Here is a 15,498-nt window from a genome sequence, read left to right as displayed (position 1 = left end):
GAGGCAAACATTCGTAGCTGCTCATGCGCACCTCTCTGTCAACTGAAAACATCGCAAGCAAAGGCCTTCTAGCAGATCGCTTGATTATAATTCGTACATAGTTCACAGAACATAATGAAAGGAAGAGCTTTGTTAATCATTTAAAAAAAAGAAAATGCCAGTGAGATTAGGACAACCTTAGATTCTCAATAAAAGTAATTCTGAACTTGATGTATGAGGTTTTGATATAGTATGGATTTCTGAAAGTTACAAGTAAAACAGCTGAATTCCCTTTGGAGCTAGGCACAATTTTGTGTGTTACAAGCGGAATGGCCATTAAAGGAGCATCGTAGGTTGCATATAAAAAGTCAAATTAATACTGAACGATCTGTGTATGCAACATAATGGAGTCCTGATGAATATGATGGCAGATTTATTACACTCTTGAAGCTGGTTTCATGACTTGTGTGTGGGCACAATAGGCATCAAAAGTGTGATAAACATGATATCACACCCATTATATCAATCATTTCTTTTACATAACTAGATTTATGAATTTAATGCGATAATTTTGGACAGCAGACAATTTTGGATGAATGTGATTTGATCAAACATTGATGCTTTATCTGAAAGAATTCCCCTCCACTATATGAAGTGCTTTTTTTTTTACTTGGAGCAGATTTCACACTTCTGGAACAGACAACACAGGCAACAGCAGTGAGTGTTGGTGACTGTAAGATCTATATATAGCTATGGAGATTTGAAAATGGCTGGGTACTGCCAATAAACAGAGCTGAAATGATATAACCAGAAGTCCCACCTACAGAGGTGGACACAGTCAACCAACATCAAAAATACAAAAAGAACAAGACACATTTCAAACTGGTTTGCAGTATTGATGACCTGTGGATTAAAAGTTTGCTCTAAGCCCAAGTTACCCTGCACTGAACTTTCTGTACAGGAGGAAACTGTGAAAAATACAGCAATTAAACACACTAAAGCAAAATGTTTTACTTGCGTGTTGTAGTTGTTATAAAGACTGTGAGAAAAATAAATTAAGAGTGGTGCAGAATAAAGGCTCTCTATACAACATAGATGAGAATCAACATGTGACCAAGATGGTCTTAACATAGCATGAATCTTTGATGAGAGATTGTGTCTTCCAGGTGATGCAATATGCACTCGTATGTGGAGAACAAGGAAGGCTAAGATTTTTTTTGTATGTCACTGTAATATCAGTCTTCTTGTACTTGTATAAACCTCTCGACAGTGTATTTCACTCTTTTTCTGAGAAAACTTTAATACAGGTGATCTCAAGGGTAAGCCCCTTTATTGTTCAAGCTTTTTTTCTGAAACTTTTTCACATATATGTTCTTCAAAACATACTTTTTAACAGCATGCAGTTAAAGTAGGGATATTAACCCCACTGCCTTGTGGGCGTCTCGGGAGAGACCAAGGCGAAGGGAATAAACCCTAACAGAAAATCCGGAGCGGAACCCCGAAGGCAGTCATGTGTCACCTTTGGCATGTTTCCGGCAGTTCCTGCGGCCATACTGGTGCCAAACGTCATGCTCTGCACTCCTTTGGACCCCACCAGGAAGGCCGAGAGGGGGGTTTTCACGCTGGGGCAACTCACAACCTCCATACATCCGCCCAGGCATGCGTCATGGAGAGGACACTCCATAGTTGCCTCACAGCGACAAAAACAACACGGAAGGCAGCAGTTACAGGTTATAAGTCCAGCTCAATTGACGTAGAGATTGGGCGCCACGGGTTGCCTTTGTCGGTGGGAGAGGTCATCGCATCTCACTGGATAACTACTGCCCACCTCAAACCGGGCAGCCCCTGGTCAGTAAGGTTCTGTCCCGCCACAGCCCACCTGCTTTAATGAGTGTTTGGAGTTCAGGGTCATTGCCCGACAAGTGGACTGTAACACCGCACCAAACAGCACGACAAAAAAAGGAAAGGTACCAGCCTTTGCAAGCTGGAACATCAGAACTATGTGTCCTGGCCTGCCGGAAGACCTTACACAAATCAACGATTCTCGGAAGACCGCCATCATTAACAACGAGCTCAGTAGACTCAATGAGGACATTGCCTCCCTGCGAGTGGAACTCTAAGAGAGCAAGACTACACCTTCTTCTGGCAGGGTAGGGATGCTGAAGAACCAAGACAGCATGGAGTGGGCTTCGCCATCAGAAACTCTTTGCTCAGCATGATAGAGCCACCCTCAAATGGCTCGGAATGCATACTGTCCATCCGACTGTTCACCGCCTCTGGTCCAGTACATCTACTCAGCATCTATGCTCCAACACACTGCTCCCCACCTGAAGTTAAAGACCAGTTCTACGAGGAACTCCATAATATCATGAGTAGCATCCCCAATACTGAACACCTGTTCCTGCTGGGGGACTTTAATGCCAGGGTTGGGGTCGACCATGACTCATGGCCCTCCTGCCTTGGGCACTTTGGCATTGGAAGGATGAATGAGAATGGACAGAGACTGCTTGAGTTGTGTGCCTATCATAACCTCTGCACCACCAACTCGTTCTTTCACATGAAACCCTGTCACCAGGTTTCTTGGAGGTACCCAAGATCACGTCGTTGGCACCAGCTGGACTTCATCGTCACAAGGCGAGCCTCTTTAAACAGTGTTCAAATCACAGGCAGCTTCCACAGTGCGGACTGCGACACCGACCACTCCCTGTGCAGCAAGGTTAGAATCAAACCAAAGAAGCTGCATCACTACAAGCAGAAGGGCCGCCCGCACATCAACACTAGCAGAATTTCTCATCCACAGCTGTTACATAAGTTTCTAAATTCACTTGAAAAAGCCCTTCAAAACACTCCGACGGGGGATGCAGAGACCAAGTGGGCCCACATCAGAGACGCCATCTATGACTCAGCAATGACCACCTATGGCAAACGTGTGAAGCGGAACGCAGACTGGTTTCAATCTCACTTTGAAAAGCTGGAACCTGTCATAGCCACTAAGCGCATTGCACTGCTGAACTTCAAGAAAGCCCCCAGCGAGTTAACATCCGTAGCACTTAAAGCAGCCAGACGCGCTGCACAAAGAACAGCCAGGCGCTGCGTAAATGACTACTGGCAACACCTATGCAGTCATATTCAGCTGGCCTCTGACACCGGAAACATCAGAGGAATGGAAGGGGCCATACTGGACCTGGTGTTGGGGAATGAGCCGGGCCAGGTGGTTGAAGTTTCAGTAGGGGACTACTTTGGGAATAATGATCACAATTCCGTAAGTTTTAGAATACTCATGGACAAAGACGAGAGTGGTCCTAAAGGAAGAGTGCTAAATTGGGGGAAGGCCAACTATACAAAAATTCGGCAGGAGCGGGGGAATGTAGATTGGGAGCAGCTCTTTGAAGGTAAATCCACATTTGATATGTGGGAGGCTTTTAAAGAGAGGTTGATTAGCGTGCAGGAGAGACATGTTCCTGTGAAAATGAGGGGTAGAAATGGCAAGATTAGGGAACCATGGATGACAGGTGAAATTGTGAGACTAGCTGAGAGGAAAAAGGAAGCATACATAAGGTCTAGGCGGCTGAAGAAAGATGAAGCTTTGAAAGAATATCGGGAATGTAGGACCAATCTGAAACGAGGAATTAAGAGGGCTAAAAGGGGTCATGAAATATCTTTAGCAAACAGGGTTAAGGAAAATCCCAAAGCCTTTTATTCATATATAAGGAGCAAGAGGGTAACTAGAGAAAGGATTGGCCCACTCAAGGACAAAGGAGGAAAATTATGCGTGGAGTCAGAAAAAATGGGTGAGATTCTAAATGAGTACTTTGCATCGGTATTCACCGAGGAGAGGGACATGACGGATGTTGAGGTTAGGGACAGATGTTTGATTACTCTAGGTCAAGTCGGCATAAGGAGGGAGGAAGTGTTGGGTATTCTAAAAGGCATTAAGGTGGACAAGTCCCCAGGTCCGGATGGGATCTATCCCAGGTTACTGTGGGAAGCGAGAGAGGAAATAGTTGGGGCCTTAACAGATATCTTTGCAACATCCTTAAACACGGGTGAGGTCCCGGAGGACTGGAGAATTGCTAATGTTGTCCCCTTGTTTAAGAAGGGTAGCAGGGATAATCCAGGTAATTATAGACCGGTGAGCCTGACGCCAGTGGTAGGGAAGCTTCTGGAGAAGATAATGAGGGATAGGATCTATTCCCATTTGGAAGAAAATGGGCTTATCAGTGATAGGCAACATGGTTTTGTGCAGGGAAGGTCATGTCTTACCAACTTAATAGAATTCTTTGAGGAAGTGACAAAGTTGATTGACGAGGGAAGGGCTGTAGATGTCATATACATGGACTTCAGTAAGGCGTTTGATAAGGTTCCCCATGGGAGGTTGATGGAGAAAGTGAAGGCGCATGGGATCCAGGGTGTACTAGCTAGATGGATAAAGAACTGGCTGGGCAACAGGAGACAGAGAGTAGCAGTGGAAGGGAGTTTCTCAAAATGGAGACGTGTGACCAGTGGTGTTCCACAGGGATCCGTGCTGGGACCACTGTTGTTTGTGATATACATAAATGATTTGGAGGAAAGTATAGGTGGTCTGATTAGCAAGTTTGCAGACAACACTAAGATTGGTGGAGTAGCAGATAGTGAAGGGGACTGTCAGAGAATACAGCAGAATATAGATAGACTGGAGAGTTGGGCAGAGAAATGGCAGATGGAGTTCAATCAGGGCAAATGCGAGGTGATGCATTTTGGAAGATCCAATTCAAGAGTGAACTATACAGTAAATGGAAAAGTCCTGGGGAAAATTGATGTACAGAGAGATTTGGGTGTTCAGGTCCATTGTTCCCTGAAGGTGGCAACGCAGGTCAATAGAGTGGTCAAGAAGGCATACGGCATGCTTTCCTTCATCAGACGGGGTATTGAGTACAAGAGTTGGCAGGTCATGTTACAGTTGTATAGGACTTTGGTTCGGCCACATTTGGAATACTGCGTGCAGTTCTGGTCGCCACATTACCAAAAGGATGTAGATGCTTTGGAGAGGGTGCAGAGGAGGTTCACCAGGATGTTGCCTGGTATGGAGGGCGCTCGCTATGAAGAGAGGTTGAGTAGATTATGATTATTTTCATTAGAAAGACGGAGGTTGAGGGGGGACCTGATTGAGGTGTACAAAATCATGAGAGGTATAGACAGGGTGGATAGCAAGAAGCTTTTTCCCCAGAGTGGGGGATTCAATTACAAGGGGACACGAGTTCAAAGTGAAAGGGGAAAAGTTTAGGGGGGATATGCGTGGAAAGTTCTTTACGCAGAGGGTGGTGGGTGCCTGGAACGCGTTGCCAGCGGAGGTGGTAGACGCGGGCACGATTGCGTCTTTTAAGATGTATCTGGACAGATACATGAATGGGCAGGAAGTAAAGAGATACAGACCCTTAGAAAATAGGCGACAGGTTTAGATAGAGGATTTGGAGCGGCGTAGGCTTGGAGGGCCGAAGGGCCTGTTCCTGTGCTGTAATTTTCTTTGTTCTTTGACTGCAACAACTACCGTGGAATCTCCCTGCTCAGCATAGGGGGAAAGCCTTCGCTCGAGTCACTTTAAACAGGCTCCAGAAGCTGGCTGAGCGTGTCTACCCTGAGGCACTGTGTGGCTTTCGAGCAGAGAGATCCACCATTGACATGCTGTTCTCCCTTTGCCAGCTACAGGAGAAATGCCGCTAACAACAGATGCCCCTCTACGTTGCTTTCATTGATCTCACCAAAGCCTTTGACCTCGTCAGCAGACATGGTCTCTTCAGACTGCGAGAAAAGATCGGATGTCCACCAAAGCTCCTAAGTATCATCACCTCATTCCATGACAATATGAAAGGCACAATTCAGCATAGCAGTGCCTCATCAGACCCCTTTCCTATCCTGAGTGGCGTGAAACATGGCTGTGTTCTTGCACCCACACTTTTTGGGATCTTCTTCTCCCTGCTGCTCCCACATGCATTCAAGTCTTCAGAAGAAGGAATGTTCCTCCACACAAGATCAGGTGGCAGGTTGTTCAACCTTGCCCGTCTAAGAGCGAAGACCAAAGTACGGAAAGTCCTCATCAGGGAACTCCTCTTTGCTGACGATGCTGCATTAACATCTCACACTGAAGAGTGTCTGCAGAGACTCATCGACAGGATTGCGGCTGCCTGCAATGAATTTGGCCTAACCATCAGCCTCAAGAAAACGAACATCATGGGACAGGACGTCAGAAATGCTCCATCCATCAATATCGGCGACCATGCTCTGGAAGTGGTTCAAGAGTTCACCTACCTAGGCTCAACTATCACCAGTAACCTGTCTCTCGATGCAGAAATCAACAAGCGCATGGGAAAGGCTTCCACTGCTATGTCCAGACTGCCCAGGAGAGTGTGGGAAAATAACGCACTGACACGGAACACAAAGGTCCGAGTGTATCAAGCCTGTGTCCTCGGTACCTTGCTCTGCAGCAGCGAGGCCTGGACATGTCAGCCAAGAGCGATGTCTCAATTTATTCCATCTTTGCTGCCTCCGGAGAATCCTTGGCATCAGGTGGCAGGACCGTATCTCCAACACAGAAGTCCTCGAGGCAGCCAACATCCCCAGCATATACACCCTACTGAGCCAGCGGCGCTTGAGATGGCTTGGCCATGTGAGCCGCATGGAAGGTGGCAGGATCCCCAAGGACACATTGTACAGCGAGCTTGTCACTGGTATCAGACCCACCGGCCATCCATGTCTCCGCTTTAAAGATGTCTGCAAACGTGACATGAAGTCCTATGATATTGATCACAAGTTGTGGGAGTCAGTTGCCAGTGATCGCCAGAGCTGGCGGGCAGCCATAAAGGCGGGGCTAAAGTGTGGCGAGTCGAAGAGACTTCGCAGTTGGCAGGAAAAAAGACAGAAGCGCAAGGGGAGAGCCAACTGTATAACAGCCCCGACAACCAATTTTATCTGCAGAACCTGTGGAAAAGTCTGTCACTCTAGTATTGGCCTTTATAGCCACTCCAGGCACTGCTTCACAAACCACTGACCACCTCCAGGCGCTTACCCATTGTCTCTCGAGACAAGGAGGCCCAAGAAGATTAAATAGAATGAAATATAAATTACTTCCGCAGTAAAGCAACTGAAAACTAGAGCTGCACAGAATGGCAGCATGTATGCAGCATCTAAAATAAAGCGAGGAGCCTAGAGGCAATAATCCATAGCAAGGAACCAGATGCAGTAGAAGTAACTGAAATACGGTTACCTAAAGAACAGGACTGGCAACTAAATATCGCAGATTGTAATAACCAGAAGAACAGGGAAGGAAGAAAAGTTGCATTAGAGATGACATAATAGTAGTCGAAAAAAGGGACATACCTAACAGAAGGATAGAAAAAGAAACTATATGGATTTAAATAAAAGATAAGGGATCAATCACACTAATTCTACAGACCACCTAGTAGTGGAAATAAGATGGAGGAAGAAATATGTAAGCAAACATGTGAAATTAAATAAAGGATATACGGAATGTCCATAAAGTCCCTGTGCAACCTAAAAACTTTGGATATATGCATGATCGCAACTGTTTTATCCTACTGTTAATTGAGTTCCGATGTGATACATTTTTCCTATAATGAGCAGTATTATGGATTTCAATTCTGCTGACCATAAGTCACAGTTCACCTTTTCTTTGTTGTCATTTCAATCAGGAAAACAATTCCACAGCATTAACAACAACATTAACATAATTTTTTTTAATGAATTATGCTTTCATATGCCATTTACAGTTTGTTTCTATTATGTGTACATCCAAAGTTTTAAAGTTTAAAGTTGCACAAGGACCATATAAACACCCTGTGCAATAGAATAATAATCACGAGAGATTTTAACTATCCCCAAATAAACTGGCAAGAAGAGGTAGCGAAAGCGGTACAATGTGAGTTTTTACAATGTGCGCAGGACTCCTTCCTTATCCAGTATGTAAAAAGGCCAACAACAGAGGGAGCACAGCTAGATCTAGTAATGGGGAACAAACCTGAACAGATAAGAGAAATAAGTGTAGGGAAACATCAAGACAATAACAATCACAACATAATAAAGTTCAAGATAAAGATCAAGAACAACATAAGACAAAGGCCAAGGTAATAAGTTTGAAAAAAGCTGATGTTGAAGAGGTGAGAATGGAACTAGTGGAAATAAACTGATAAAGAAATAGAACAACAGTGGGAAACATTTAAGATGGTGATCAATAGAGTCCAGGAGCAATATATACCAACAAACTTGCCAGTCACGATACAACATGAATGAATTAAGAAATAAGGAAAAATTGAAACTAATGAAAAATGCATACACTAAGTACATTGTCACTTGCTTTGTTGAATGATAATTTTCTTTAATCCACTGACTGGAGATCTGAATTAATTTTTTTAAGACATTTTAAAAAAAGAACAGATAAAAGATGACTTTGCTAGCACCTTAAGATGGCCACCTAATCTGCAACACTGTATCCTACATTACAAGGCCTGTGAGGAGGGAGACAAAATGTCTGCTATTTTCAGCAAGAACCAAGACCCAGGAAGTTTAAGGGAACTGCTTTTTCTTTCTCTTTAGCAAGAAGAAATACTGCTAATTACTATGCTTGAATCACTGAGTGACTGTCATGTGACAAGCCCCTCCGCATCTGTGGTTTTAAGCTTGGGTTTCTCTGCAGCAGCTTGAAGCATCTGGACTCTGACATGTGCAGACCCAAGTGGGGGTCCCTCTCTCTGATTCTCTCCATTCCAGCTTGCAAGCTTCAAACTCTGCCTGCTGACTGACTACCTGTGCATACTCTGGTTACAATCAGAAACCCCGTTGGAGGAAATCATCTGCATCGCTGTCTCCAAGAGACCCACCAAATCCGTCATCTATCTCTTCAAACTAAAAGCCTCAGGACCACCGAATTCAGCTAGAAGCCAGCCAAATCACCAAACCCCACAGACTTTATTCTATGGACTCTAACTCAACCAATTTACCTTTCCCCACTCTGTAACCTACTTGTGTGAATGTAAACCTCCAGAGTGTGTGTGTGAGTGAAAGCTGACGCGTAGTTTATTATTTTCATTAGTTCAATTTAGGTACAATAAAGTTAACCTCTTTCTTTGTTAACTCAAGAAAACCTGTCTGATTACTTACTTGCTATGATCATAACAAGAACCAATCGGACAGCTACTGAATTGGCCAGTACATCCAGTTTAAGAAAGAATTAAACCTGTTGTGGTCAAACAAGGAGAGCGAAGAGGAGAACCCTTTGACCCCTCCTTATTTGATTGGAACAACATAGACAAAAATGAGAGGATGACAAAAGGGAATATGAAAATGTTAGCAAAAGTAAAAAAGAAATGAAGAAGAAAGAGAAACTACAAAATTATCAGTGAACATAAAAAGAAATAGTTATGTATTCTACAGACACATAAACAACAAAAGGAAAGCAAGGATAGGTATAGGGCTACTAAGGGATACACATAGTAAGCTCACAGGAAACGACAGCAAAATGGTAGAAATAGTAAATATTTACAATGCCTCAGTATTTATCAGTGAAACTAACATGGTGGTATAACACCTAAGAGGAAGAGATCGAAAAAGATATCAAGGCATTTAATATAGAAATCAGAGAGAGTTAAGTGATAAAATAACCAAACCTAGAAAGGATAAAACCCCTGGTGTGGATGGACTGTATCAGGCAAGACATTTGGGACCAGATAGCAGAGGCACTATTACTTGTATAGAAAAATTAATTGGAAAAGAAAATAGTGTCAGAGGCCTGGCAGATAGTTAAGGTGATTCCGATATTTAAAAAGGGAGACAGAACAAATCCAGGTAATTACAGACCAATTAGTTTAATGTCGATAGTAGGAAAGATAATGGAATCCTTACTCAAAGTTGTAATAGAAAATCATCTAGGGAAAGAAATTTGTTGATATCAATGAAGAATGCTATGCAGGCCATGTACATTTGACTCCAAGATGAACTTTTAACCACTTATCCATGCCACCCCCTTGACTGCATATTCCCACCTCCATAACATTGCCACCTCCGCCCCGCCTCAGCTCCTCTGCTGCTGAAACCCTCATCCATGCCTTTGTTGCCTCTAGATTTGACTATTACAACACACGTTCTACCCTTCGTAAACTTGATGTTATCCAAACCTCTGCTGCCCATATTCTAACTCGCACCAGTTCCATTTACCTATCACTCCTGTGCTCACTGACCTACATCTTGGTTAAGTTATGCCCCAGTTTTAAAATTCTCATTCTCGTTATCAAATTTCTTTATGGGCCTGCCCCTCCCTATATCTGTAATCGCCTCCAGCCCCACAACTCAGATATCTGTGCTCTTCTACTTCTGGCCTCTTGAGCATCCCCCATTTTAATCACTCCACCATTAGTGGCCGTGCCTTCAGCTGCTAAGGCCCTAAAACCTCTCTGCCTCTCTACTTCTCTTTTGTCCTTCGAGGTGCTTCTTAAAAGCTACCTTTTTGACCAAACTTTTAGCCAACTTCTATGTGGCTCAGTGTCAAATACTGTTTTACAATGCTCCTGTGAAGTTCCTTGAGACGTTGTATTACGTTACTGGCACTATATAAGTTATTGTAATTGGCAGGTCAATCAGCAAAAAGTGCCCTTTTTGGTGGAAGACCTTTTGCCAGAACTGGAGTTCTAATAAAAGATCTTCACCTGAAATGCTAATTCATCAATTCTCTTTTCAGATATTGACAAGCCTACTAGGTAATTCCAGTTCTTATTTCAGGTTTCTAGGATTTTCAGTTGATCATTTGCCACTATGTCTTTAAAATACCGCAAACTATAACAAAACAACTTTGTGAATGGCATCTGCCTACTAAAATCACCGTTCAGAAAGAAATCTTGATGTTCAAGTTTAATTTTAAAATGCATTCCACTGTGCACTTTTTGCGCACCAGATTATTGAAATTGCAATGAAATGGTATATGTTGATGAGTTGTGAATTTACCACTTTATAAAGAACTAGGTGCAATATGGAGAAAAGTGATTATTAGACATGGTGAGTTGTTGAGATCTGGAATGCATTGTCTGATGATAGAATTTGGTATACAGCACAATATAAACTGAGTGAAAAAAAAATTAAATAAATGCCTGATCATTATTCCTCTAAACAAGCCTACCTAACTCTATGCTCCCAGGAACCACAAAGATAGACCACAGGTTTACTTATATTCTTGGGACTATTCTGATTAAGTAACATCAAAATAGAAAATAATAATAGTGGAAAAAAAAGGTTCGGCTGGGATTTGAAGTGGGATCTAAGACATGAAGGCAGAGTTTTGGGAATCCAAAGTAATCAAATCTGTACAGTGCATGTAATTCATAGTAATGAAAACAAGCATATGGCTCTGCATTAAGTATTCAAAACACAAAGTATCAAACCACACACAAGGATACAAAGTGAGGAGTTTATGGTAGTTTGTTGCTGTTTCATAAATCTATCACAGTGCATCAGCAAAACTGCAAGCTCCTGGTCAGAATCATCCTTTAGTAAACCAAGGAACTTGCCATATCTGAAACAGATGTTGAAACATACTCAGTTATTACAGTATTATCTTAGCATCCTAAAGAAATGAGAGTGCAGACTTGTGCATTTATATTTGTTTTAAAAAATATATATTTATTAAGAATACCTACCAAGATATACTAGTTTTGTTTGTTTTGTCATACAAACGAATAGCTGTAGGTTGAGGTACATTAACAATACTACTGACCAATGTGTAATATAATCAACCAGATATACAAGTAGCACATGGTAAAGAAAAAAGTATTGTTTTAAACATGGATACTTTTGAAACATTTACATTGTTTTAATGGCATTAGTGCCACCTAATGTAAGAAAAATAAATTACATTAACAGGCCCTAAAGGAATTCAACATTTTAGTTTAATAGGAGTTACTTGTATTCACCCGATCTCACAATTAAGAATTCCAAATATTTTTTCTGTTTGATCCAATGACCATGGCATTGAAAAAAGTTCAACACATAGCTTAAAAGATGCATATACAGCGCAAAATACCTGACAACTATCTTTATTCCAAGCTGCTGAATAGGAGAAAGGCTGTGATGTTTGACATTAGTATCAGAAGCTATGAATAGAAAAAAAACAAGGAAATGTTGAGTGCAATATTCAGATGGAAGCCCATCATCCTTACCCCAATATGCCACAGTACAATTTCAAAATCTAAACAGCAATGGAATCAGAAAGCAGAGATACTGGTTCAACTTACTAATGTCTAACTAATATTATTACAACCAAATAATTCCATTGTTGGCAAAGAACCAGAGGAGAATAACGAGGTGTTGAGTTCAAAACATCTGGAATGAAATGCCTGAATGGGTTGGTGGAAGTAAATTCAACAGTAATTTCAAAAAGGAATTGGATAAATACTTGAAAAGGAAAAGTCTGCAAGGTGATGGGAAGAGCACAGAGGTTGAACTAACTGGATAGCTCCTTCAAAGAGCCAGCATATGATGGGCTGAAAGGCCTCTTTCTGAATGTATGATTCTATATTAAATTTCTTACATGTGCTACTATCGACAATGTATTACTCTATGATAGTATATTAGATTTTTGAACATCATTGAGGTCTCATGCAATTCTGCAGAGTTCCATAAACTTGATTGAGGGTTATGCTTCATCATATATCAAAGCATAGTGGTAGTTAATAGAGTCCATTTTAACTTCCTCCACCTTGTGGACATCAGTTGAGGGTGGCGGGGGGGGCAACTAAAATGAAGCAGGGGATTTATCCTCTCACTTCCCACTCCAATCTGGCTGAACGCAACATTAAATTGCAGGCGGCAAGGATATCACTGGGTTCAATCTGCTATTTTGATCTGAGCGCTCATCAGACAGCCTCTTCTTGCTGTCTTCCTGGCCCTTTTGAGCAGAAAGTTGACAAGTGGCACACTAATGAATTCAGACATTAAAATCTGCTGAACTTGCTTCTGTCTTTCCCAGGTGGGTATGCAGCTTGCTGCATTATGTTCCTGCCTGGGAGTCAAAATTATGCTCAATGATTCTATTAGCTCTACAAAACTACTGAAGTCTATAGTATAAATGAGTTGCTTGCACCTGTACTCACCAATGAAGAGGATGCTGCTAATGTAGCAGTATAGGAGAAAGCAATAGCACTTTTGGATAGGATCAAAATAAAGATGCTTTACTTAAAAAGTTGGCAGTCCTCAAAGTAGAAAAGCCATCATTGAGGTCCAGGTGGGGTACATCCTAGGTTACGGAGGGAAGTAAGGGTGGAAATTGCAGAGGCTCTTGCCAGAAATTTCCAATCCTCCTTAGATATGAGGGTAATGCCAGAGGACTGGAGCAGTGTAAATGTTAGATCCCTGATTAAAAAAAGGGTGAGGGATAGACCTGGCAACTACAAGCCAGTCAGCCTAATGTTGGTGGGTGGGGAAACTATCAGACAATAATCCAGGACAAAATTATTTCACATTTAGAAAACTATGGACTAGTAAATGAAAGTCAGCATAGATTTTTTTTTAAAAGGGCAAATCATGATTGACTAACTTGATCGAGTTTTTTTGACGAAGTAGAGAGGGTTGATGAGGGTAGCACAATTCATACTTAGATGGACTTTCAAAAGGAGTTTCAAAAGATACCACATAATTGAGAGTCATTTTTCAGACTGGAGGGAAATATACAGTAGTGCTCCCCAGGGGCAGTATTAAGATCACAGCTCTTTTGGATATATATTGACTTGGACTTGGTACATGGAGTACAATTACAAAGTTTGCAGCTGACACAAAACTCAGAAATGTATTAGTTTATGTGATAGTAACAGACTTCAGGAGCAGAAAGACTGGGACAATGGGCAGACACATGACAAATGAACTTTAATGCATAGAGTGCAAAGTGATACATTTTGGTAGGAAGAATGAGGAGAGGCAATATGATTTAAATAGTACAATTTTAAAGGAACAGAGAGACCTGGACTTCATGTGCACAAATATTTGAAGGTGGCAGGACTAGGTGAGAGGGCAGTGAAAAGAAGCATATGAGATCCTTGGCTTTAATAATAGAGAACAAGAGTACAAAAGCAGGGAAGTTATGCGATTCCTTAATATAACACAGGTTAGGTCTCGGCTGGAATATTGTGTTCAATTCTGGGCACCACACTTTAGGAAGGGTGTTACGGCCTTGGAGAGGGTGCCGAACAGATTTACTAGAATGGTACCAGAGATGAGGGGCTTGAGTTATGTTGCGAGCTTGGAGAAGCTAGGGTGGTTCTCCATAGAACAGAGTGAGAGGAAAATTTATCGAGGTGTTCAAAATCAGGAAATGTGGAGAAATTGTTTTCAGTGGCAGAAGAGTCGGTAACCAGAGGACACAGATTTAAGGTGATTGGCAAAAGAATCAGAGGCAACATGAGGACACTTTTTCTTTTTACACAACACATTGTTGTGATCTGGAATGCACTACCTGAAAGGGTGGTGGAAATAGATTCATTAGTAACGTTCAAAAGGGAATTGGATAAACAATTGAAGGGAAAACATTTACAAAGCTATGGGGAAAGAGCAGGGGAGTGGGATTAATTGGAGAGCTCTACTAAAGAGGCACAATGGAATGAATGGCCTCCTTTTGTCTTATATCATTCTATGATTCTATGATAAAGAGCTGTCTCTAGTAATGCCAATAAAAAAAACACTAGTTCATGCTCTATAATTTCCACAATCAAGTGAGAAATCGCTTCTGGTCACTATATTTTGTACACAACAACAGTTGTATTAGAGTCATTTTGATGCAGATGTAAAGGTTATTAGAGCAATTTCTTTGTTAAACATGGAAGTTCTCAGGTAACAGCTGAATCTAGATCACTAAATATTTGTTAAAATGTAACTACGACAGAACACAGATGAGATTGTTCATTGGCCCAAGACCACACACAGTTTAAACTTTAATAGTTTAACATTGTCTCAATACTGAGACAAAACTAATATTTCACTTTGTATTGCCACTGCTACAATATCACCTAACATGCTGCAACATGTACTAGCACGTACCTCTTCACCTCTGGAACATAGGTCTGAAAATAGAACAGACTGATGAGATTAAAGTAAGGGTCCAATGCAAAATGAGCTTCTAATAATTTCTTAGTGAGTGAATGTCAACTGCTCAAAAACTGTAGACGCTGTTGACACTAAATTTTCAATCAAACACAGGGGAGGGAAATGAAAAATAAATCACAGTTCACACTGTAATGAGCACTCTTCTAAAATTGGATTTTTTTAATGTTGGTTGGAGGGAGCTTCACTCTTCATAAAACTATGGGCTATATCTGCTATGGCAGGATTCATTAAATGCCAAAAGGAGAACTGTTCCGCTGCCCAGCACCTCACTTTGATGAACAGAAATTCACTGAAAATATAATGCAATAAGACAAGATCCTATAATTCTACTTCCAAATAGGATTGATCATTAGATAGAGAAGAACATGGTTATGTAGCTTCAAAGATTGT

General features: G+C 41.7%; 1 protein-coding gene across 5 annotated transcripts in view; it reads right to left on the bottom strand.

Annotated features, from left to right (window-relative positions):
- tbc1d32 (TBC1 domain family, member 32) overlaps nucleotides 1-15,498 on the bottom strand; it is a 356,785-nt gene that overhangs the window by 73,759 nt on the left and 267,528 nt on the right. For all 5 annotated transcript variants that reach the window (XM_068025412.1, XM_068025415.1, XM_068025416.1 and 2 more), the window contains 2 exons: nucleotides 12,038-12,107; nucleotides 11,415-11,530 (listed from right to left, as the gene is read on the bottom strand). In XM_068025412.1, coding sequence (XP_067881513.1) covers nucleotides 11,415-11,530; nucleotides 12,038-12,107 — 186 coding nt within the window. The remainder of the gene's footprint in view (nucleotides 1-11,414; nucleotides 11,531-12,037; nucleotides 12,108-15,498) is intronic.

This window comes from Heterodontus francisci, chromosome 3, assembly GCF_036365525.1.
Source record: "Heterodontus francisci isolate sHetFra1 chromosome 3, sHetFra1.hap1, whole genome shotgun sequence".
Classification (NCBI taxonomy): domain Eukaryota; kingdom Metazoa; phylum Chordata; class Chondrichthyes; order Heterodontiformes; family Heterodontidae; genus Heterodontus; species Heterodontus francisci.
This window is presented reverse-complemented; position numbering and strand designations above follow the sequence as displayed.